Raw genomic sequence first — 25,035 nt, 5'->3', positions numbered from 1 at the left:
ATAAGGAATGCATGGGAAGTATTCTTTCTCCCCTATCCCCAGGGATATATTCCACATACACACGTATATACATACATGTCCACACACACACATATACATACCTATACATTTCAACGTATACATATATATACATACACAAATATATATATACACATGTACATAACTCATACTTGCTGCCTTTATTCATTCCTTTTGCCACCCCACCACACATGGAATGACAACCCCCCAAGGCTTAGGGTCTGTAAATTGCAACTCTCTATAACAGTGTTTACTTGAAGACTACGGAGAGCTAAATGGAGAGACAGAAAATGTGAAAAGGGCCACAAAAGTTTTGAAAAACGTACACATGTAAAATCTTTGTAAAAAACCTAACTTAGCACATAAAATACACATTACATCTCTACCTTTTATATGTTGTAGTTAGATAATCAGGTCATTTTTCTCTACAACTACTGATATTACTTACAATATCTCTTATTCAAGTAGTCTTTTTTTCTTGTCTCTCTTTCAAGCCACACAGTGAATAACACTGGTCGTGAGGGATACATGGTAACAAAGAAAAAGATGACAGAGGAAGGGGAGGAATGGCCCTATTATTAACAGACAGCACTTTCAGGAAATACTGAAAGACGGTCAATTCAATCAATACACAATGGGAAGGGTAACAATAGGAAAGATGTGCATATTGTCAATTATATCTAACCCTCCAAGGAATTTTTCCAAATGAGAACAAATATAACATGCCAACAATGAAGGAACAATCAGGATAGCATATCAAGCAGTAAAATGCACTTCTCAGGCATAATAAAGCACTGATAATGGAGATTACACTAATAAAGAGACAGCAGGAGGAATTTGGATTCCTACGGATACAAAAATTTCTAGTGTATAAACAAATATTCCTACACCTGCACATCAGTGAACATACTAGAATGATAGTTACTAATATTCCATCATTACTAGGACTTATCTTCACACTCAGTAGCATGGAAAAAGAGAATGATGACAGTTACTGATACTCCATCATTACTAGAACTTATCTTCACACTCAATTGCAAGGAAAATGAGAATATCATACACGATACACCAATCATCTTACACCACTACCAAAAGACAAATGAAATAAACCAAATTATGAGATCATAAATGTGGACAGCATATAGAAATCTAAAATCTAATATGATTCCCACTGAGTATAAATCTCCCCAACCCCCTCAGATAAATATAAATAAATAAAAACATACACACACCATACTGCATGGGGAAGGGATCCCATCTCTTAGCCTCTGCACTCAATCACAATTTCTTGAACTTTTTATGGTACAGACTAGGGGTAAAGTTTCTTTTAACATAGTTAATACATTTCATTCTTTAGATTGTTATACTATTTTCTAAAATCAACATTTCTGCTGTCTTAACTGACAAAAACTAAGCACATCTCTGTACCTGATAAATTCACACATTACCGTGTCTGCAGGACATTCTTGAAATCCCAGATCTTCAATATCATGAAGTTGGGCTGACATGTTGTGCAGTTCCTGTCCCTGTGGATATAAACATTTACTTCATCTTTCATATCTTTTCAGTAAATCTAGATACAAATCCACTGTATTTTCTCTGGTATTAGGATAATATTTGTTGAGATGTTAGTTATCTAGTTATCTTTTCCTTATTCACTGTAAGTACTTTAAGTCACAGACATTAGCTACAGTACTTACCTATGTACTGTACTGTTATGTGTTGAAATGATGCCCAGATAATCTTACACCTTTCATGAAAAAGTTGTTGTTCTTACCTTCTTGTATCTTGAAGCTTATTTCCTGCTTTGTCCCATCCTCATCACTTCACTTTTGCTCAGGTTGAATTTCATCAACCATGTTTCTGACCAACTTTGGAATCTGTTTAGGTCCCCTTTTAAGCTGATGCAATCCTCCTTGCTTGTCACCTCTCTCATGACCTTTGCATTATTTGCAAATATGTTCAGGTAAGATTCCTTACCTTAAGTCAAGGCATTAGCACAAATGAATAAAAATAATGGTGCCAGAACCAAACCCCGTGGCACTCCACTGGTCGCCTCAACCCATTAGGAAAAGCTTCTCTAACATGTGTTCTTTGTTCCATCCTACTACGACAATTTTCTATCCATCAAAGGAGTCTCCCCATTATTTCATCCAAGTGATCCAGTTCCTCAACAATCCTCCCATGCAGTACAGAGTCAAATACTTTCAGGCAATTCAGATACAGACAGTCCACCCAGGCTTCCCTTGTCAAGGAATGAGCTCACTCTCACAGAACTCTAGAGGTAAGTTACATGACTTGGAGTCTTTCACTTTGGAAATTTCTCCGCCACAGAAATTCATCAACTTGCTTTCTAATAATTTTTTCCAGAATTTTACGCACCACACCTTTGTGAGACCAGTCTGTAGTTCAAAGCATATTTCTAATCTCCTCTCTCATAAATAGGTATGGTTTGCTTTTTTTCATTCCCTTGGCACTTTGCCTCTCTCCAGTGACATCTTGAACAGTATCATATGGTTTATTACCACATCTGCACACCTCTTCAGCACAAATGAAATTTCATCAGGACCCTAAGCCTTATATGGACCAAGCTCTTTTAGTATTCTGTTACTATTTTTTCTACATATCTTAATGATTTCTAAAATTCTTTCCCATTCTATATCAATAGTAGTCGGGCTAGAGTGTCTTCCACTGTAAAAACACTATTGAGCATGTTATTCAGTTTCTCACTTAACCCTACATTATCCTCAATAACTTATGCCTCTGAATCCCTTAGCCTAATTTGGTATTCCTTGCCTGACAATTAACCCTAGTGAATCTACAAAAAAAAGTTTTGGATTTGCACCAGCCTTGTCCACAATATTCTTTCCAAAGCTTCTTTGTTTCTCCTTTCCCATCCTGCTATGCTTGTTCCATGCTTTCCTATACAGTGCAAATGTTGGCTGTCTGGAGTGCCATCTATACTTTGTAACTGCACATCTTGAAGCTGCTTCATGACATGTTTAATAAAACAATTCCTTCTTTCTTCTTGTAGCTTCTGTAAATGAAGTTTAAGGTATCCATGCTTCTATTCCTTCACTGCAAATTTCACAACCTCACCACAACGCCCTGGTTCCAAGCTACTGAATATCATTTCCCAGCCTACATTTCCATAGAAATTACTTTCTGTCTCAGCTTTGCTCTTTTAATGTCCTCTTTTACCACATATTCAGACTTTGAGCATTCCATAATCATTTCTTCCAATTGGTTTATCATGTATAATGTTCTCATCATCCAAGCTACTATGTGTGAACATATCAGTCTTTCTCATCCCAATATGCTCCGTTACATGTTGGTGTAGAAAATTTTCCTGTATACACTCTAAAAACTTGTTTCCATGACTCCCTATCACCTTGAGAATCCAAAATTTCCATCTGTCTCTTTCTAATTGAAATTCCCCATTATCAGTACTTTTACCATTTCTAGGATGGGAATGTTTCACTGCTTCATGTACCATCCTGCCTTTTCCTTCACTATTATCACTGTATGTTTGTTCTGTTATTCTCTGAAGGAATATATAATAATAACACCACTATGCTCTTCCCTTCAAGTACTATTCCTAGTAAGTAGTCTGAATGAGCCATCTCCCACATTTCTTGAAACTTCAAGCGCTTTTTAGTCAAAAGGAATAATCCTCCCTCTCTTCTGCCTTAACTTTCCTTTCTTGCTTATCATGTAACCCTCTGAGCAGAGCAAGTAACAGCTCATCTCTTTAGTAAGCTTAGTTTCCACGACTCCAATATTAAGTACACTTTCCCTTACAATCCTTGAATTCTAAGTTTTTAAAAATGAACTCAATCCATCGACATAGGAATACATTACTTTCAATCTGTCACTACCATCTCCTACCCTCTCTAAAGTTCTACTGGGGCTGCTCCATCCTCTAGCTACATGTGGCATCCCCAGTTTTTGTCTTCTGACTGTGCTCTGGATTTCTTCCTCTCTTCCTTGGATTTATCACATTTGATGAATAACCTAATGAGTTCCAAAATGCTTTTGACATTCTTAGCTTTTCTAAGTACTTTCTGGCTTGATGACTTCACATCAAATGTAACCACTAGTGGTGGCCCCCTTCCATCTTGGTTATAATAACCACCAATTCTTCTTTCTATCATAGAATCTCTATCTGACAGTCCCATGACCTCAAGCAAACTTTTTACACTGCATGTCCTCCTTTTTCCCCCTTTCTTCCTCATCTGACATATGATCTTCCAAGCTAAATATAATCAGTAATTTTCAGTTATAAATCTCCTGCTTTACTGATCTTTCAAAGTTTGGTGCCATTCACTTTTCAGCTAGATACCTCAGTGTGTAAGTGTCAACCTCTATGTCTCTTATGTTTCTTAATCTCTCTTTTGGCCAGCAGGCACTGTTTCTACATGGTCCCTACTTTTCTAAACCATCCTATGACTAGCCCAAATACTTCCTGGTTTGCTTCATCTCCTACAGTGCATATCATTCTTTCAACCACTTCAACTGATTTCTTGTGTAACTCTGTGTCCCCAGGTCTATGTTCTTCTCCCTCACTCTTCACATTACACTGATCTGCTGCCAAAATGGCACCTAAACTTCCCTACCCTCTACTATCATTAATCATTCTCTGTGAGATATTCCTTTTCTCTACCTGAACAGCTGTCAATATTGATTCAGTGGATCCTGTACATGCTTTTGTCCTTTCCTCTACTTGAAAGGCTGGTAACTACAGTGTAAGGGTTAAAGTAAAGAAGGTCAGTGTTTCACTAAGATATGAGATCAAGGGACAAGAGCAGACCCCCTGGCTGGCAGTTAGGAAATTGTTAGACTGTTCTATTCACAGCTTACCTAAAATATCAAGGTTGGTGATGGTTAAAAGTTCTCACACATCCCAGCTGGACCTTGTGAAACTTAATTGATCTTTTCACTCATTACAATTGAAATTTCTGAGTATTTGCAAAAAAAGTACTTTTCATTCTTCATCATTCCCAGAACCTTTGCCCCCTTCCCCACCCTGTGACTCACTTCCATGGTTCCATTCATTGCTAAGTCCACTCCCAAATATCTAAAACACTTCACTTCCTTCAATTTTTCTCCATTCAAACTTACATCCCAGTTAACTTGTCCCTCAACTCTGCTGAACCTGATAACCTCATTCTTATTTACATTTACTCTCAACTTTCTCCTTTCACACACTTCTCTAAACTCAGTCACCAACCTCTGCAATTTCTCACTTGAATCAGCCACCAGAGCTGTATCATCGGCGAACAACAACTGACTCGTTTCCAAGGCCCTCTCATCCTCAACAGACTGCATATTCGCCCCTCTCTCCAAAACGCTTGCATTTACCTCCCTAACCACCCCATCCATAAACAAATTAAACAACCATGGGGACATCACACATCCCTGCCACAAACAGACCTTCAATGGAAACAAGTCACTCTCCTCTCTTCCTACACACACACATGCCTTACATCCTTGATCAAAACTCTTTACTGCTTCTAGCAAAGTACCTCCCTCACCATATACTCTTGAGACCTTCCAAAAAACATCTCTATCAACTCTATTACATGCCTTCCCCAGATCCATAAATGCTACATATAAACCCATGTATGTACATGTACATGTATATAGGTATGTGCATACGAGTGGATGGGTCTTTCTCCTTCTATTTCCTGGCGTTACCTCGCTGACACAGGAAATGGCGATCAAGTATAACAAAACTTAAAAACTGAAAATTTTTTCATAACTGATCACTGTTTCCCATCCTAGCAAGGTAGAGTTAGGAAAGAAACAAACATAGACATCCATTCACGTATACACATAGAGATACACATAATAAACATACATATACGAATACTCAGTCTCTAGCTGTCATGTATAATGCACCGAAACCATAGCTCCCTTTCCACATCCAGGCCCCACAAAACTTTCCATGGTTTACCCAAGACGCTTCACATGCCCTGGTTCAATCCATTGACAGCACATCGACCCCAGTATACCGCATCATTCCAATTCACTCTATTCCTTGCACCCTCCTGCATGTTCAAACCCCGATAGCTCAAAATCTTTTTTACTCCATCTTTCCACCTCCAATTTGGTCTCCCACTTCTTGTTTCCTCCACCTCTGACACATATATCCACTCTGTCAATCTTTCCTCACTCATTCTCTCTATGTGACCAAACCACTTCAAAACACCCTCTTTTGCTCTCTCAACCACACTCTTTCTATTACCACACATCTCTTACCCTTTCATTACTTACTTACTCGATAAAACAACCTCACACTACATATTGTCCTCAACCATCTCATTTTCAACACATCCATCCTCCTCCACACAACTCTATCTATAGCCCATGCCTCGTGACCATATAACATTGTTGGAACCACTACTCCTTCAACCATATCCATTTTTGCTTTCTGAGACATTGTTCTTGCCTTCCACACATTTTTCAACGCTCCCAGAACCTTTGACCCTCCCCCACACTGTGACTCACTTCAGCTTCCATGGTTCCATCTGCTGCCAAATCCACTCCCAGATATCTAAAACACTTCACTTCCTCCAGTTTTTCTCCATTCAAACTTACCTCCCAAGTGACTTGTCCCTCAACCCTGCTGTACCTAATAACCTTGCTCTTATTCACATTTACTCTCAGCTTTCTTCCTTCACACACTTTACCAAACTCAGTCACCAGCTTCTGCAGTTTCTCACATGAATCAGCCATCAGCGAACAACAACTGACTCACTTCCCCAGCTCACTCACCCACAACAGACTGCATATTTGCCCCTCTCTCCAAAACTCTTGCATTCACCTCCCTAACAACCCCATCCTTAAACAAATTAAACAACCATGGAGCCATCACACACCTCTGCCGCAAACTGACATTCACTGAGAACCAATCACTTTCCTCTCTTCCTACTCATATACATGCTTTACATCCTCAATAAAAACTTTTCACTGCTTCTAACAACTTGCCTCCCACACCATATATTCTTAATACCTTCCACAGAGCATCTCTATCAACTCTATCATATGCCTACTCCAGATCCATAAATGCTACATACAAATCTATTTGCATTTCTAAGTATTCCTCACATACATTCTTCAGTGCAAACACCTGATCCACACATCCTCTACCACTTCTGAAACCACACTGCTCTTCCCCAATCTGATGCTCTGTATATGCCTTCACCTTCTCAATCAATACCCTCCCATATAATTTACCAGGAATACTTAACAAACTTATACCTCTATAATTTGACCACTCACCTTTATCCCCTTTGCCTCTGTACAGTGTCACTAGCCTCTGTACAATGGCACTATGCATGCATTCCGCCAATCCTCAGGCACCTCACCATGAGTCATACATATACTAAATATCCTTACCAATCAGTCAACAACACAGTCACCCCTTTTTTTAATAAATTCCACTGCAATACCATCCAAACCCGCTGCCTTGCCGGCTTTCATCTTCCACAAAGCTTTTACTACCTCTTCTCTGTTTACCAAATCATTCTCCCTAACCCTCTCACCTCGCATACCACCTATCATCTAACACATACAACAAACCTTCAAAATACTTACTGCATCTCCTTCTCGCATCATCGTAGTACTACTTGTTATCACCTCCCCATTTGCCCCCTTCACCATTGTTCCCATTTCTTCTCTTGTCTTATGCACTTTATTTACCTCCTTCCAAAACATCTTTTTATTCTCCCTAAAATTTAATGATACTCTCTCACCTCAATTCTCATTTGCCCTCTTTTTCACCTCTTGCACCTTTCTCTTGACCTCCTGCCTCTTTCTTTTATACATCTCTCAGTCATTTGCACTATTTCCCTGCAAAACTTGTCCAAATGCCTCTCTCTTCTCTTCACGAAAAATCTTACTTCTTCATCCCACCAATCACTACCCTTTCTTATCTGCCCACCTCCCACGCTTCTCATGCCACAAGCATCTTTTGCAAAAGCCATCACTGCTTCCCTAAATACATCGCATTCCTCCCCCACTCCCCTTAAGTCCTTTGTTCTCACCTTTTTCCATTCTGCACTCAGTCTCTCCAGGTACTTCCTCACAAAAGTCTCCTTTCTCTCACCACTCTCTTCACCCCAACATTCTCTATTCTTTTCTGAAAACCTCTACAAATCTTCACCTTCGCCTCCACAAGATAACGATCAGACATCCCTCCAGTTGCACCTCTCAGCACATTAACATCCAAAAGTCTTTCTTTTGTGCGCCCATCAATTAACACATAATCCAATAACACTCTCTGGCCATCTCTCCTACTTACATACGTATATTTATCTATATCTCTCTTTTTAAACCAGGTATTCCCAATCACCAGTCCTTTTTCCAATGTAAAATAATATAAAAGACTTTACCTAACCTTCCGAATATCAAGAGATGTTACCCTGTTTTTAATAGCTTTCAATTAAAATATGGTTATATTTCCTTTTCAAATGAATTTGTAAAAAAAAAAAAAAAATAATAATTACAATAATATTCTAACCAAACTGACTTGAATAAATACTTGAATGGAAATACACAATATTTAACTCACTTTTTAGAGTAAAGTGCCATTAACAATAAATGGCAAACAATTTGCCTTAGCTCAGTGTTTCAGGCTCAGCAAACCTCAGTTTATAGGACACAGAGTGCTTTTTTAGAGAGGATTTTCTGAGATGAGTTTTATTTGCCATAAGATATGGTGCTTTATTACCCTAATTTGTTGTTCCATTACCCTTAAAAACTTGGACTACCCTATACATGGGGAATAACATAAATTAATGATTTCTTAAGCAAAAATCAAAGGTTGACGTATACATGAGGCAGACTCATAAACGAATATATATGGTACTTGATCAAGCCACCTCACACCACATATTGTCCTCAAACACTTGTTTCCAATACATCCACCCTCCTCCATACAACCCATCTATAACCCATACTTTGCAACTATATAATGTTGTTGAAACTACCAATTCAAACATACCAATTTTTGCCCTACAAGATAACGTTCCCTCTTTCTACAAGTTCTTCAGCGCTCATAGAGCCTTTGCCCTCTCCCACACCCTATGACTCACTTCCACTTCCAAGGTTCCACTCACTGCCAACTCCACTCCAGACTTCTAAAACACTTCACTTACTCCAATTTTTCTCCATTCAAACTTACATCCCAACTTACTTGTCCCTCAAGCCTGCTGAACCAAATAACCGTGCTCATATACATATCTGCTCTCAACTTTCTCCTTTCACACATGCTTCAAAACTCAGTCACCAACTTCTGCATTTTCTCACCTGAATCAGCCAACAACGCTATAACATTATCAAACAACGACTGACTCACTTTCCAGGCCTTCTCATCTCCAACAGACTGCATACTCATTCCTTTCACCAAGACTCTTGCATTTACCTCCCTCACAACCGTGTCCATAAACAAATTAAAGAATCACGGTGACATCACACACCCCTGCCACAGACTGACCTTCAACGGGAACCAATCACTCTCCTCTCTTCCCACTCATACACACGCCCTATACACCTGATAAAAACTTCTCATTACTTCTAGCAGCTTACCTCCCACAAATATATTCATAAGACCTTCCACAAAGCATTTCTATCAACCCTATCATATGCCATCTCCAGTTCCACAAATACTACATACAAATTCAACTATTTTTCAACGTATTTTTCACATACATTCTTCAAAGCAAAGACCTGATCCACACATCCTCTAACATGTCTGAAATCACAATGCTCCTCCCAGATCTGATGCTCTGTACCTGCCTTCACCCTCTTAATCAATACCCTCCCATAAAACTTACCGAGTATACTCAACAGACTTACACCTCTGTAGTTTGAACCCTCATCTTTATCCCCTTTGCCTCTTTAAAATTGTACTATGCATGTATTCACCAATCCTTAGGAATTTACCATAATCCATTCATACATAGAATATCCTTACCAACAAATCAACAATAAAGTCATCCCCCATTCTTAATAAATTCAAAGTCTGCAACCCCATCCATACTCACTGCCTTGCTGCAGTTCATCTTCCACACAACTTTAACCACCTCTTCTCTCTACACCAAACCACTCTCCCTGACTCTCTCACTTCGCATACTACCCTGACCAAAACATCCTACATCTGCCACTATTATCAAACTCATTCAAAAATCCTTCAAAACACTCACTCCATCACTGCCTGTTATCACTTCCCCTTTTGCCCCCTTCACTGATTTCCCCATTTGTTCTCTTGTCTTTCGCACATTATTTACCTCTTCCAAAACGTCTCTTTATCTCCCCTAAAGTTCAATGATACCCTCTCACCCAATCTCTCATTTGCCCACTTTTCCAACCCCTGAACCTTTCTCTTAACCTCGTGCTGCTTTCTCTTATACATCTCCCAATCATTTGCACTCCTTCCCTCTAAGTACCACCTAAATGCCCTGCTTTTCTCTTTCATGAGCAACTCTACTTCTTCATCCCACCAGTCACTACCCTTTCTGATCTGCCCACCTCCCAACTTTCTCATGCCATATGCATCTCTTGCACATGCATCACTGCTTCCCTTAATACCTCCCATTCCTCATCCATTCCCCTCACTTCATTTGCTCTCACCTTTTGCCATTCTATTCTCAAACTGTCTTGGTATTTCTTCACACAAGTCTCCTTCCAAGCTCACTTACTCTCACCACTCTCTTCTCACCAACATTGTTTCCCCATTTTCAAAAATGTAAACAAATATTCACTCACATCCACATAATAGTGATCAGACTTCCCACTAGCTGCCCCTCTCAGCACATTTACACCCAAAAGTCTTATTTCTTTAATGCTGAAGGCTCCAGTCACAGACAAAAGTCCACATCAAGGCCGGACCTTAACTGAAATATAGAGAATTATGAAAAGGAACAAGAAAAGACAAGGGAAAGTATTCAAGAATCTTGGAGGAAGTGAAAGACCTGTCTTTTGAAATGTGCCAGGTCATAATTATTGGGGAAAACATAAGGTTGAGAGTTCCAAAGCTCTGATATGTAGGGAAAAATGAAGGTATAAAAACAGCCCACCCTTGAGCTGCCGAAGGCCACACAATAATTGTGTGACCCAGCAGCTTGCCGAGTATTGTGTGGTCTAGTTAGTGGTAGGGGCACACAAGCAGCCAGCTCTTAGGAGCAGAAACCAACGTATACCTACAGAAGAGGGAAAGTGAACCAATATTACAGGGTAGGGCAAAGGGGTCAAGTTTGGAAGTTAGCTTAAAACACTTTATTAGTCAGATCGCTTTCAACTCAACTTTGTCAAGTAAGTATACATAGATAGAACCACCTCAAATGTGAGATCAGTACTCCATACAAGGACAAATCAATTCCTTGTATAAACAAAGCAACTGTTCGGAAGAGAAGTTGCGACATCTAAACAGAACACCCAGTTTCTTTGAGGCAAAATTAGCTATTCCTATTAAGTGAAGTTTCCAAGAGAGAGTGGATGTTACAGTAATACCAAGTATGTTCACTGAGTCAAGGTGGAATTACAGAACCATCAAAGGAAATGGGTAAAAATTGGGTCTTGGAGTCATTAAACTTAAGATTTTGTCTACCCCACTACGATATCCTGTCCAAGTCTGTCAAGACGAGATGCAGACTGAGTGAGAGAAGAGGGAGCAGAACTGAAGGATGTGGATGAATGCAGTGTTGAATCGTCAACTTTACATGCCCGTCAATTAATATATAATTCAGTAATACCCGGTGAACACATCTACTCATATATGTACACTGGTGTATATCTCTCTTTAAATCAGGTATTCCTAATCACCACTTTTTTCAGCACACAACTCCAAAAGTTTCATCATAGCCATTCAATCACTGACTACCCCATGCAAACCAATTATATCCTCAACTGCCTCATTACTTACCCTCACATATAAATCATCCATCACTAATACCCAGTCTCATGCATCAAAACTGCTGACACAATCACTCAGCTGCCCCCATAACATTTGCCCCCAATGATCTTTCTTCTCATAGTAAAGTGCATAAGCACCGATAATATCCCATCTCACACCAACTACTTTCAGTTGTACCAACATCAATCTAGAATTAACTTCCTTACACTTTGTCACACACTCCCACAACTGCTTCAGGAGTACTGCTACTCCTTCCTTTGCTTTTGTCCTCTCACCAACCCCGATTTTACTCCCAAGACATTTTCAAACCATTCCTCCCCTTTACCCTCGAGCTTCAATTCCCTCAGAGCCAAAACATCAATGTTTCTTTCCTCAAACATACTTCCCATCTCTTCCCTCTTGGTTACATCCACACACATTCAGACACCTTAATTAAATAATAAAAAACCCTATACAACCCATCTTAAATACATCCCTTATCATCATACTTCATATCATTCTATGAAATATGCTCTGAACTGTTCCACACCTGTCACTGTATTCTCTTAACACAATTTCAGCATTGTATAAGAAAATCATTGTATAACAAAATCACTCAATATCAAGAATTAATAATGATGTGGAGTCAAACTGGTAACTTATCACAAAAATATGAGATGGATTTGGAGTAGGCCCATACCGATGTTTTCATTTTGGTGTACATATGATCCAGATTGGAGTAGCATGATTGGAATCATCATTGTAAAGAAAATGTGGGTCAAATGTAGGTAAAACACACTAGACACCAACAGAACTAGTGATACCCTCAACTAACTACTTCAGAAATAAGATTTACTTTGGTTATGGATATCATGGCTGTATTACGCCAACAACTTTTGTCATCTTCCTTACGCTGATGAGAACAGTGCTTAGGGGTAACATAAAAATTACATGACTTTGGAGGAAATGCACATCATCAGGTTTCATGCATAGTACTGCACTAAAGTGATTTAAACAAGTAGCATTAGCTTCATATGAAAATAAATGTCATGGGGGAAGGTTGTGACGGTCTGGGGAAATATGAGGTGAAAGCACAGTAACATCTAATATATACCCTTAAATGTTTTTGAATAATAAGAGGGTCATATACGTTGTTTTCACTCGGGTGCAGCGATATTTCTTCGCTATGTACGTTTCCCTCATTCGCTAAGTGTGTTTACTTACTCCTATCACATGCAAACTGCTTTGGCAGTATGTTAATTATTGTTGTTCGTATATTTCACTTATACTGTTGAAAATTGAGTTAAATCTTGGCGTCTTGGTAAATTTGGGGGTTTTTCATATTTTTTCTCATATTTAAAATTTTTCTGTGACCTGTCTCATACTTCCCCTAACCTTCACAATAATTTTACTTATGCATCATTCCAGGAGTAAAAAGAATATATTACAAATGACGCTCCTCCGGTCTATATTAAGTATCAGAAATCAGATAATGTGAGTTCCTTCTAAATCTGTACGCTATTGCGGTGGTGCCCCTAAACTATAACCATCCCGTTAGCAATCAAATCTCCCAGCATTGGAATGCAAATGACATCATAATTTCATATTTTCATGTAACATTGCAATGTTAACATTTTGGTTGCAAAGTACATTTTATATAACTCTCCCTTGTTTGTGGTGTAATATTTGCTTATGTACTTGACTACTTGTTTGTTCGTTTACAGTTTACCTCAACACTGGAAATGTACCCAGTAAATATTAATGAAATTGTAAAATAATCACATTAAATGAAAACTATCAAATTCCTTAGCAGACGAGACTATTCATGACTTTAATAGGCAGCCGATACAAATAAACTAATTAAGTATTGTATGCATATCAAGCAATGGTAAAGCGATACCGTCGCCCTTAAGTGTCTGCATAAGCAACAAAATTCACTGCATGGTCGGCGAACTGCAATTCATATTTGTAATAGCATTTTACTATTTATCTGTATTTCTAAGATTTTGTTGCATTTCACATCCTATTCCCGGTCTCTGAAATATGGATGCTTTCCAGATAAACTGAAAATAAATTTTTCGAAACAGCGGATTCACATTTTAGTACATTAACGTAATGTAACAATGAAAAATCTTATGATAAAAGATTTTAAGACATTAACGTAATGAAACAATGAAAAATCTTATGATAAAAACGTCAATTTACCCCACATCTTACCACTGTCACAGCAATACGTTACCACCTTATTGAGGCCTATATTACTTGTCTAGATTTTTTATAAATTCAAAATGATGCTTTCCCATTTCGTGCGAGAATCTAATTTTCCTTGTAAATAACCCATTCCTCGGAAAACGGAAAGTACTGGATTTGTAATAAAGTTTTAATATATTTCATGCGCTATCCACGAAAAATATTTAAACTCGTTGATTATGTATTTTTCCAAATTAAACTCAATCATTCCGCTATTGTCGGAATAAAATTATACTAAAGCAACACTGATATGAACGTAAATTTCGTGTCAACTGTCTCCTACACTACGGCCAGTGTATTTTGCCAACCCAACAATAATTCTCATGTATTTCGTTACATTTTTGTATCTAGGGACTGCTGTAGTGCAACTGTCGTCAGCCAAGTGAGAGTGAAAGTTCTGCAAATGCAGTAAAATGGGTTATACGTTACAATGGACACCATACTAACAATGTACAAATTCTTTGAAAAATTATAGGAAGCCTACAAAAGTGACGGGAAATAGTTACAGACTATTTACACTTTGCTGATCATACAGCTGGGGTTGTCTTACCTTGGATGGAGTCCTACATCCGGGGAAGGATCTATAGGCAGTCAATGAGGTCTGCGACATCCCCGACTTCAAGGAAGCTAAATAGAATAAGATGCATATATATATATATATATATATATATATATATATATATATATATATATATATATATATATATATATATATATATATATGTGTGTGTGTGTGTGTGTGTGTGTGTGTGTGTGTGTGTGATTTACTGCTCTTTGAGACAGCAAGATCCATTCCATGCCCCCGGCCTGCCCTTGACCGACTCCGTAGGTCTAGATTTTTCGTGAGGGATAGGAATCTACGTTTGAATTATTTACTCAAATTGATCTAAAACATACAATAGAAGCCACAACAAATGCTATTATATCCACTATAGCAATAAGGTTTTGAAAGATTTAGGGGTAAGCTTGTGATGATGCAAGCGTAATATTTGCAGAACGAACGTGCGTTCAAGGCAGAATTAAAGGCTGCAGTTCAAACAGCACTCTATATACTCACTGAATCTCTGTACCTGATCACTGCACAAGATAACCATATTGAAAATATAGTGGATTTCAGTGAAATTTTCCTGATCACTGATTTACCCTCAAATATGTTTGAAAGGGCATTCGTAAAGGGCTTAAAGAATATAGCACAAAACTAGAAATAATGAAAAAAAAATATGTACGACACATTGTACTGAACGGCACACTTGACACTCCATTGGCTGTGTTCCTTCTTTGCTAACACTCTTGACTACACTGTCAACCATAGTAGTCCGTTCAGTGTGTACTGAAAAAATGGAGACAAGCCTTGACGTTAATGAACAGCCACTAGATTTTTTTTTTTCGTTAGAGACTCCACTTTCAAGTCAGGCTTTACTTGAAACATAAGTTTACTGAAAGAGAAAAATATGAGACAGGAAAAGTTTTTATGAATTCTGGAGTAGAAAAATATATTATTTTTTTTTCATTATACTTTGTCGCTGTCTCCCGCGTTTGCGAGGTAGCGCAGGGAAACAGACGAAAGAAATGGCCCAACCCCCCCCCCCATACACATGTATATACATACGTCCACACACGCAAATATACATACCTACACAGCTTTCCATGGTTTACCCCAGACGCCTCACATGCCCTGATTCAATCCACTGACAGCACGTCAACCCCGGTATACCACATCGCTCCAATTCACTCTATTCCTTGCCCTCCTTTCACCCTCCTGCATGTTCAGACCCCGATCACACAAAATCTTTTTCACTCCATCTTTCCACCTCCAATTTGGTCTCCCTCTTCTCCTTGTTCCCTCCACCTCCGACACATATATCCTCTTGGTCAATCTTTCCTCACTCATCCTCTCCATGTGCCCAAACCACTTCAAAACACCCTCTTCTGCTCTCTCAACCACGCTCTTTTTATTTCCACACATCTCTCTTACCCTTACGTTACTCACTCGATCAAACCACCTCACACCACACATTGTCCTCAAACATCTCATTTCCAGCACATCCATCCTCCTGCGCACAACTCTATCCATAGCCCACGCCTCGCAACCATACAAGATTGTTGGAACCACTATTCCTTCAAACATACCCATTTTTGCTTTCCGAGATAATGTTCTCGACTTCCACACATTCTTCAAGGCCCCCAGGATTTTCGCCCCCTCCCCCACCCTATGATCCACTTCCGCTTCCATGATTCCATCCGCTGCCAGATCCACTCCCAGATATCTAAAACACTTCACTTCCTCCAGTTTTTCTCCATTCAAACTCACCTCCCAATTGACTTGACCCTCAACCCTACTGTACCTAATAACCTTGCTCTTATTCACATTTACTCTTAACTTTCTTCTTCCACACACTTTTCCAAACTCAGTCACCAGCTTCTGCAGTTTCTCACATGAATCAGCCACCAGCGCTGTATCATCAGCGAACAACTGACTCACTTCCCAAGCTCTCTCATCCCCAACAGACTTCATACTTGCCCCTCTTTCCAAAACTCTTGCATTTACCTCCCTAACAACCCCATCCATAAACAAATTAAACAACCATGGAGACATCACACACCCCTGCCGCAAACCTACATTCACTGAGAACCAATCACTTTCCTCTCTTCCTACACGTACACATGCCTTACATCCTCGATAAAAACTTTTCACTGCTTCTAACAACTTTCCTCCCACACCATATATTCTTAATACCTTCCACAGAGCATCTCTATCAACTCTATCATATGCCTTCTCCAGATCCATAAATGCTACATACAAATCCATTTGCTTTTCTAAGTATTTCTCACATACATTCTTCAAAGCAAACACCTGATCCACACATCCTCTACCACTTCTGAAACCACACTGCTCTTCCCCAATCTGATGCTCTGTACATGCCTTCACCCTCTCAATCAATACCCTCCCATATAATTTACCAGGAATACTCAACAAACTTATACCTCTGTAATTTGAGCACTCACTCTTATCCCCTTTGCCTTTGTACAATGGCACTATGCACGCATTCCGCCAATCCTCAGGCACCTCACCATGAGTCATACATACATTAAATAACCTTACCAACCAGTCAACAATACAGTCACCCCCTTTTTTAATAAATTCCACTGCAATACCATCCAAACCTGCTGCCTTGCCGGCTTTCATCTTCCGCAAAGCTTTCACTACCTCTTCTCTGTTTACCAAATCATTTTCCCTAACCCTCTCACTTTGCACACCACCTCGACCAAAACACCCTATATCTGCCACTCTATCTTCAAGCACATTCAACAAACCTTCAAAATACTCACTCCATCTCCTTCTCACATCACCACTACTTGTTATCACCTCCCCATTTGCGCCCTTCACTGAAGTTCCCATTTGCTCCCTTGTCTTACGCACTTTATTTACCTCCTTCCAGAACATCTTTTTATTCTCCCTAAAATTTAATGATACTCTCTCACCCCAACTCTCATTTGCCCTTTTTTTCACCTCTTGCACCTTTCTCTTGACCTCCTGTCTCTTTCTTTTATACATCTCCCACTCAATTGCATTTTTTCCCTGCAAAAATCGTCCAAATGCCTCTCTCTTCTGTTTCACTAATACTCTTACTTCTTCATCCCACCACTCACTACCCTTTCTAATCAACCCACCTCCCACTCTTCTCATGCCACAAGCATCTTTTGCGCAATCCATCACTGATTCCCTAAATACATCCCATTCCTCCCCCACTCCCCTTACTTCCATTGTTCTCACCTTTTTCCATTCTGTACTCAGTCTCTCCTGGTACTTCCTCACACAGGTCTCCTTCTCAAGCTCACTTACTCTCACCACCCTCTTCACCCCAACATTCACTCTTCTTTTCTGAAAACCCATACAAATCTTCACCTTAGCCTCCACAAGATAATGATCAGACATCCCTCCAGTTGCACCTCTCAGCACATTAACATCCAAAAGTCTCTCTTTCGCACGCCTGTCAATTAATACGTAATCCAATAACGCTCTCTGGCCATCTCTCCTACTTACATAAGTATACTTATGTATATCTCGCTTTTTAAACCAGGTATTCCCAATCATCAGTCCTTTTTCAGCACATAAATCTACAAGCTCTTCACCATTTCCATTTACAACACTGAACACCCTATGTATACCAATTATTCCCTCAACTGCCACATTACTCACCTTTGCATTCAAATCACCCATCACTATGACCCGGTCTCGTGCATCAAAACCACTAACACACTCATTCAGCTGCTCCCAAAACACTTGCCTCTCTTGATCTTTCTTCTCATGCCCAGGTGCATATGTACCAATAATCACCCATATATTTGAGAAAATTCTGGACAGTTATTAGGAAAGGCATGAAAGGTCAAGTTCTTGAGCTTCGAGGACGAAGTGAAAGAAATACTCATCAAAACGGCCCACCATTTAATTGTCAACTGACACACAGTAATCATGTGATGCTGCAGCTTGTCGATTATTGAGTGGTCTGGCTAGTGGTGGGGAAACACAAGCAGCCAGCTTTCAGGAGCAAACACAAAAGAAAGAGGGAAAGTGAACCAAAATACGCGGTGTAGAGCAAGCGGCTTAAGCTTTGAAGTCAGCCTGAGTTGGTAAGTCAGACCGCTTTCGACTCCACTTTGTCAAGTAAGGATGGAGAGCTAAAACCATGCCTGGTTTAAGAACAGTACTCCATTTGAGGACGGATCAGTCGTTTGCATAAACAGAGCAACTGTTCGGAAATAAAGAAAATTCGACATCCTAACAGGAATCTCCATACCTTAAAGACAGAATTTTCTTTTTTCGTAATGTGGGCTTTCCAAGAGAGTGTAGATGTTATGGTAATACTAAGTATATTCATTGGGTCAAAAAGTTGAATAACAGATCCTTCAATGGAGATGAGAAAGTTGTGAGGAATTTTGGGTAGGGAGATGGGCACAAACTGGGCCTGGGAGGCATTAAACTCAACCAGATTTCGTCTACCGGACTGAGATATCCTGTTTGGACATGGTATCTCTGATGGGTAGTTTATTGAGGAAGTTGTGTCGAGATGAGATACGGATTGAGTGAGAGAAGGAACAGATTTGAGAGATGTGGAGGAATGCACCGTTGAGTCGTCAGCATATGAGCGCACATGGTTATTTGTAGAAGGCAATTATTGATAAAAAAAAGAAAAGAAAAGGTGTAGGAGATAAGACAACCTTGAGTGACATCGCTGTTCATGGAGACGGGGGAGGCTGATCCATCAACATCTACACAGATAGATCGGCCCTAATTAAGAAAGGTGAGCGAGAGAAACCAAAAGAGGAAGCTTAAATGAGATCCCGATGCCACATCCTGTCAAAAGCTTTGGATATACCTAGTGAAACAACATAGGATTCCCCAAAATCTTTCTGGGATGACCAGACATAGTTATCATAGGAACCAACATCACGAATGGACCTAGTCTTACGGAAGCAATACTGATGATCTGAGAAGACTATGAAAATCAAGTTGTTTTTAGAATCTGGGAGCTGAGGAAGAATTCAGATATTGGAAATAGTAAATGTTAAAGCAACAGGACAATAATTAGCGAGATTAGAACGGTAAGCCTTCTCAGGGATGGGATGTACCAACAATTGCTTCCAAAAAGGAAAAGTCTGATTTTCAGATAAACAGAACAGACGAGCAAGCACGGGTGCAATTTCAGAGGCACACTCTTTTAGTACAGAGGGATGGATACCACCCAGGTCCATAAGTCCTTGTGTGTGTAGAGAGAAAGGCTTTTCGGAGTTCAAAAGATTATGGGAATGGGGCACTGGATTGGTAAAGGAGCATCAGGGGGTGTAAGAATGTTAGTCATCCAAGGAAGAGTTAGAGAAAACGAGAACCAATGGGAGTTGCTTTGTCAATGGGAGACACAGCTATAGTATCGAAAAGGTGAAGGAAAGATAGGCCTACAGTTGTTAACGATGCCGTTACCTAAATACCAGAAAGACCTATTACTGGATGAAGGGGAGAGATTATCGGACTTCCTTTGAATTAAGGAACGATTTGCTTCACGGATAATATACTTGCAATCATTAGACTGTGATAAATGCTGACAAGAAATCGGAAATAACATTTTTCCTAGCCCAATATGCCTGATATCAACCTTGCCCGAATGGCCTCAGAACAGGAGCGGTTGAAACATTGGTTGGAAGTAGTGGTTGTCTCGGAGGACGAAGGAATAAATGCTTCCATTCCCGCAAAAATCACCTCTGCTATGCGTTTGGCGAAGACAATAATCTACCGTCAGAAAAAAAAATCGTAAGTTATTCCAGTCGGCTTTGTTGAGGTGCCAACATTTACGTTGGAAGGGGCTGCTGGAGGGGGAGGTGCCGTTAAAATATATGCATTTATGAAAGTGTGGTCTGATGAACCAATTGGTGGTAAGACTGTGCAGCTACAGGGCGAAGGATTATAAGTGATAAACAGATCCAGAACATTAGAAAAGTTGTCACAGCAGCCAGGAGTATGGGTAAGGGGGGCTATAATTTGTTCTAGATCGTTGAGAATGGAGAACGTGAGGGCTTCAATCCCATCTACTTCCGTATGTAAGACGTTCAACCATTCCCTGAGAACGTTGAATCTCCTAGGTATAGGATCTCAGCTTCCGGATGAAAAGATGTCACGACCTGATGGCAAGAGTTTAGATATTCGAAAAGTTGTAGAAAATGTGAAATTAAGAGAGCAATAATAGAAACAAGAAAAGTGTGGGAGACAGACCTTGAGCCACATTTATAACATCAAAGTTTGGGGACTCAAGGTCCTGTGTACCCAACAGGTGTGTTGGTGGTTGGTATAGTGAACAGAAAAAGAGGAAGATGTATTACAGAGGGAAAGGTCGTGGGAGGGTCCGGTACTAATGTCTAAGCCCTCCCTCTCACTGGCAGTAGAGTCGGGCGGAAACCTGGAGATTCTTAGCACCCCAATGATGCTAGGGACTACCGGCCAGAAGTTTGTTGTACTCTCATAATTACATTGGATCTTGGATCGAGACAGTAGAGCCAAGGCTCAAACTCTCCCCACAAGCATAAAGTCATCATACAACATTAAGGTCTTCCAGATCACACAGCACACTGGAGGTAATTTGGCCACTGCCATAAAATCGCAAAAGCGTGAGTAATATATCCAACAGACCGATCGATGATGCATGTAATCATACCGGTGGAAGACATGAAACGCCACATCGACACAGAATCTCCCTTGTGGTACACCAAGTAATTCAGCATGCCAGGATGTGGGATAGTGAGATCATGCCAAGGGTCACTGATAGGCAACAACACATACCGATTAAGCATCAAATGAAGAACACCACTACAAGAATGTAGGTAGTATCTCTCCAAAACTTACAACCAGGTTCAGGAGGGATGAAATTAGAACATGCCAAACAAGTTTCTCCCAACTGCTGTTCAATGCCATAGAGTTTGAATGTGCTGTAAGACTTCAGAGGGCTCCCTACACCCTGTTCTCACAGAAGATATAAAGAAATGAAATGCACACTGAAACGCAAGATTCGGTCTTCTAATATGAGTATAGTAGATTATCATTCAATATATAAAAAGTATGATTATTAAAGGAAAAAGACGAATTCTTCCATTACAAGAACATGCGTAAAAACCCATGTTCTAGAATATATCATGTGAAATAACACAATTTAACGTCAGGCAACTCTTCTATCTTCAAATTCAATTTAGAAACAGCCATTGACTCACGTTCATTAACGGCATACTTCTTGGAATGCCTTGAGGATACAGATGAAGACCAATTTCCAAAAATATAAATGCTGTCTACAGTGATAAGCTGTAGTAGAGACGGCGACAGCTTCTAAGTGATATGAAGGCGACAATGCAGCATACTGCAGTTCTATACAAATCTAAACAAAATGGAGGCTGAACCCCTTGCTTTTCAAAAGCCACCCCATGCCTCTGCCACTGTGTAGTAAGAGTACCAACAACCCATTCCTCGCTGTTTTACCGAGTAGAGGCTGAAACTGAACTGAGATGAACTGAAAACAACTTTTTCTGATATTCAATGACGGGAGACTATTAGGTTTGTCATAAATGACCTCCGCAAGCCTTCAGACCATACAGACAATGTCTTAGTTTACTAGTTACAATTATGATCTAGTACTGCAAGTTAACTTTTTCAGTCGAATTGCTACCTAAATTCAATTCATTATTATTATTATCATCACCATTATCATTATTATGATCACTAGTAGAAGCGTCAGTGCAGAATGATCCACGATTACCTACTTACGTTTTTGTCTGAAATTAAGCACCTAAATGTTCAAACAATCTCGACATCGCCCCACCCACATTCCAAAATCCTTGATCTTCCCCTGACATTCTATCTTCTACATCTTTTTTCCCCAATCATGGCTTTATTGCTCCTGATCCTTGTCACGTGACAGCTATTGCATTCTTCTCTTTCCGAATCCCACTCCGATTTCTTTCAGCACAAAAATTTCTTCGTAAACTTATAAAAATTAAGTTTTCTTATTTGACTTCTAATGATAAATCTTCCTGTTCTTTAACCCAAAGCCTTCCCAGTAACTTATATGATCCATTCTTTTTCTTTCTCTTCCACCCTAACCAATCTACAGCTGTCTGCAACCGATGAAGTCGCTATTTTTGCTATCATCTTCCTTGAATACAATTTTGAACTTTCCATGTATTCCGCACCCATCTCATCTACGGGAATATATGTCATCTACTTATATTTCATGTGAACAAGGTCTTTCAAGTACTTTCCCAGCTCCATGTGACAAAGCGTATGGCCAAGATGACACATCTCAGCTCTTTAAGAGCGTCCTATAAGATGACTTCGACCCTCTCTCGATTAATCAAACTTTCCTCTTGGTGCAGCCCTTCCCTAAGATAACCCTTCCAACTACCGCTCCACCGCTTTCACTTCTGTCCCCATTTTTTTTCATCTCACCTAAGATCAAACTTTCTTAGACACTTAGACCCCATTCCCTTATTTTGATTGCCAATACGGATTTAGTAGCTTGAACTCTACGTGTCTACCTTGTTAGACTTAGCCTTGGAGAATCTTTACACACAAACACACACAGGATGTTCAAATTGCGTTGGAAAAATTTTAACCAAACCAAACTAAACAAGGGTCTAACGTAACATAGGTACGCCACGGTGGACTTACCTTAAGCTCAGGAGACTCACAGTTAGGGTCGTCGTGGTCCACTGACGTAAAACTTCTTGGACTGCCAGGCACTGCCTCTCAGTGCCGTCAAATACTCAGATGTCACTCAGAACACGGCCTCTCTCGTATTTCCTCTTTCAAAATTGTGACGTTTCAATGTCCACAACAATACCAGGACCTCGTACTAGCTACTGATGGTCATAACTATTCCGGCACTTTTTTTTTTTCAAATTGTAACCGGCAGTCGACACTCGTACTGCACTTGACGACGGAATAATAATCCAAAACCCGATGGAGCCAATGATTAATAAAATTAGTGTCCATAATTCCAGATGTGCACCATCGACAAATGTTACTTCAAAATGTGACACTTGATGTTTAGACTTCTTTCTCGCCTTACACATAGGAATCACCGCCTATGAGAGGGGGGGGGGGGGGGGCTAGGGTACATCATTTCCGGTCCCGGGGATCAAAAAGTGGGCTCTGGAATTTACATTTATATACATTCATTTATATTTATCATGGAGGGAATATAAGAGCATAAGGCCTCAAAATTAGAAAATCAAGAACGCTCCAATCCACCCCTCTCATTTTCCATACTCTTTTTGGCCTTACAGCTTATGGCATAAAACTGTAGTGGATAAAACCAAGATGGAGAAGAGAAGAGAAGGGGACCCGAAAGAAACTTTGTATCCCCGGATAATATTCGTCTCGGAGGTCCGGATATGAGAAACTGCCACAAAACCTCATATGTTTGTTAGCTCGGTAACTGCAATGTGCGTACACTTCACACAATTCACCTCGGTAAGGACACCGGTTTCTTGAAGAAATTTCCCCACTTTGCTAGTATCATCATAATATATAATACGAAATTCTTCCTATAGTCACTCAGGAGTCAAGATCACTGGCACAACATGGTGGAAACTATTTCAAATTCAAGCGCGGGCTGCTCTGCGCAGGCCTATATCGAACTTTGAATGGTTGATACAAGTTCAAAGGGACCAATCAGTTTCCAGAGAACAATTGCGCATGCGTCAGCCGCTTGATCATGCGCAAAGACCAAATGTTTGCGCAACTTTGGCCAAAGACCAAAGACTAACCTGGATGATGTGTACTTTAGCCTACAACCAACATACGAACACACGTGAGATATCTGGGATGTTCGTCACGTTAGTAATGGACTCAAGAAAAAAAATACGACTCCAACAAAAGTATCGCAATTTTATTCTTTTGCGTAAGAAAATGGTATGGAAGGAATGGTTCGTGAAATTGCATAAACTATCGATTCCTTGGCTGAAAATCCCTAAATTCGCTAAATGTACGAAGTGGTAATAATACCAACACTGATCTGATAAGAGCATGATCATGATAATCATCCTGTGAGGCTGCGATAGATAGACATTATTGCCGAGGTCACCAAGGGCCTCAGTCTGATCATACTAGGTTAATATTGCATAGGTTGCTATAAAGTTGATTCATTGTTTATGGTTCATTACATGCACTACATAGTTTCATATGGTAAGTTTTACCTAGATGCAAAAAGCTGATACAAACAAAATTTAAGGTATGCTAGTAATGTGTTGTAACCGGTTGAAGGGTTTGTTTAGACATCCCTACAAAGCTGCTTTTTTTTTTTTTTTTTGTATTCTAAGACAGTGTTCTAGTT

General features: G+C 39.7%; 1 protein-coding gene across 10 annotated transcripts in view; it reads right to left on the bottom strand.

Moving 5' to 3' along the window:
- LOC139749504 (cytosolic Fe-S cluster assembly factor NUBP2 homolog) overlaps positions 1–14,798 on the bottom strand; it is a 102,268-nt gene extending 87,470 nt beyond the window's left edge. For 2 of the 10 annotated variants that reach the window (XM_071663435.1, XM_071663438.1), the window contains exons 1-2: positions 14,715–14,789; positions 1,467–1,544 (exon numbers count right to left, since the gene is read on the bottom strand). In XM_071663435.1, the coding sequence (XP_071519536.1) occupies positions 1,467–1,544; positions 14,715–14,774 (138 nt within the window). In that variant the 5' untranslated portion in view covers positions 14,775–14,789. Of the gene's footprint in view, positions 1–1,466; positions 1,545–12,770; positions 12,949–13,028; positions 13,576–14,131; positions 14,177–14,714 lie in introns of those variants that run through there. The other 8 variants (XM_071663443.1, XM_071663440.1, XM_071663442.1 and 5 more) reach the window with 8 other exon arrangements.
- Between the last annotated feature and the right edge of the window lie 10,237 nt (positions 14,799–25,035).

This window comes from Panulirus ornatus, chromosome 7, assembly GCF_036320965.1.
Source record: "Panulirus ornatus isolate Po-2019 chromosome 7, ASM3632096v1, whole genome shotgun sequence".
Classification (NCBI taxonomy): Eukaryota; Metazoa; Arthropoda; class Malacostraca; order Decapoda; family Palinuridae; genus Panulirus; species Panulirus ornatus.
Note: the sequence above shows the minus strand (reverse complement) of the source record. Positions and strands in the feature narration are given on the sequence as shown.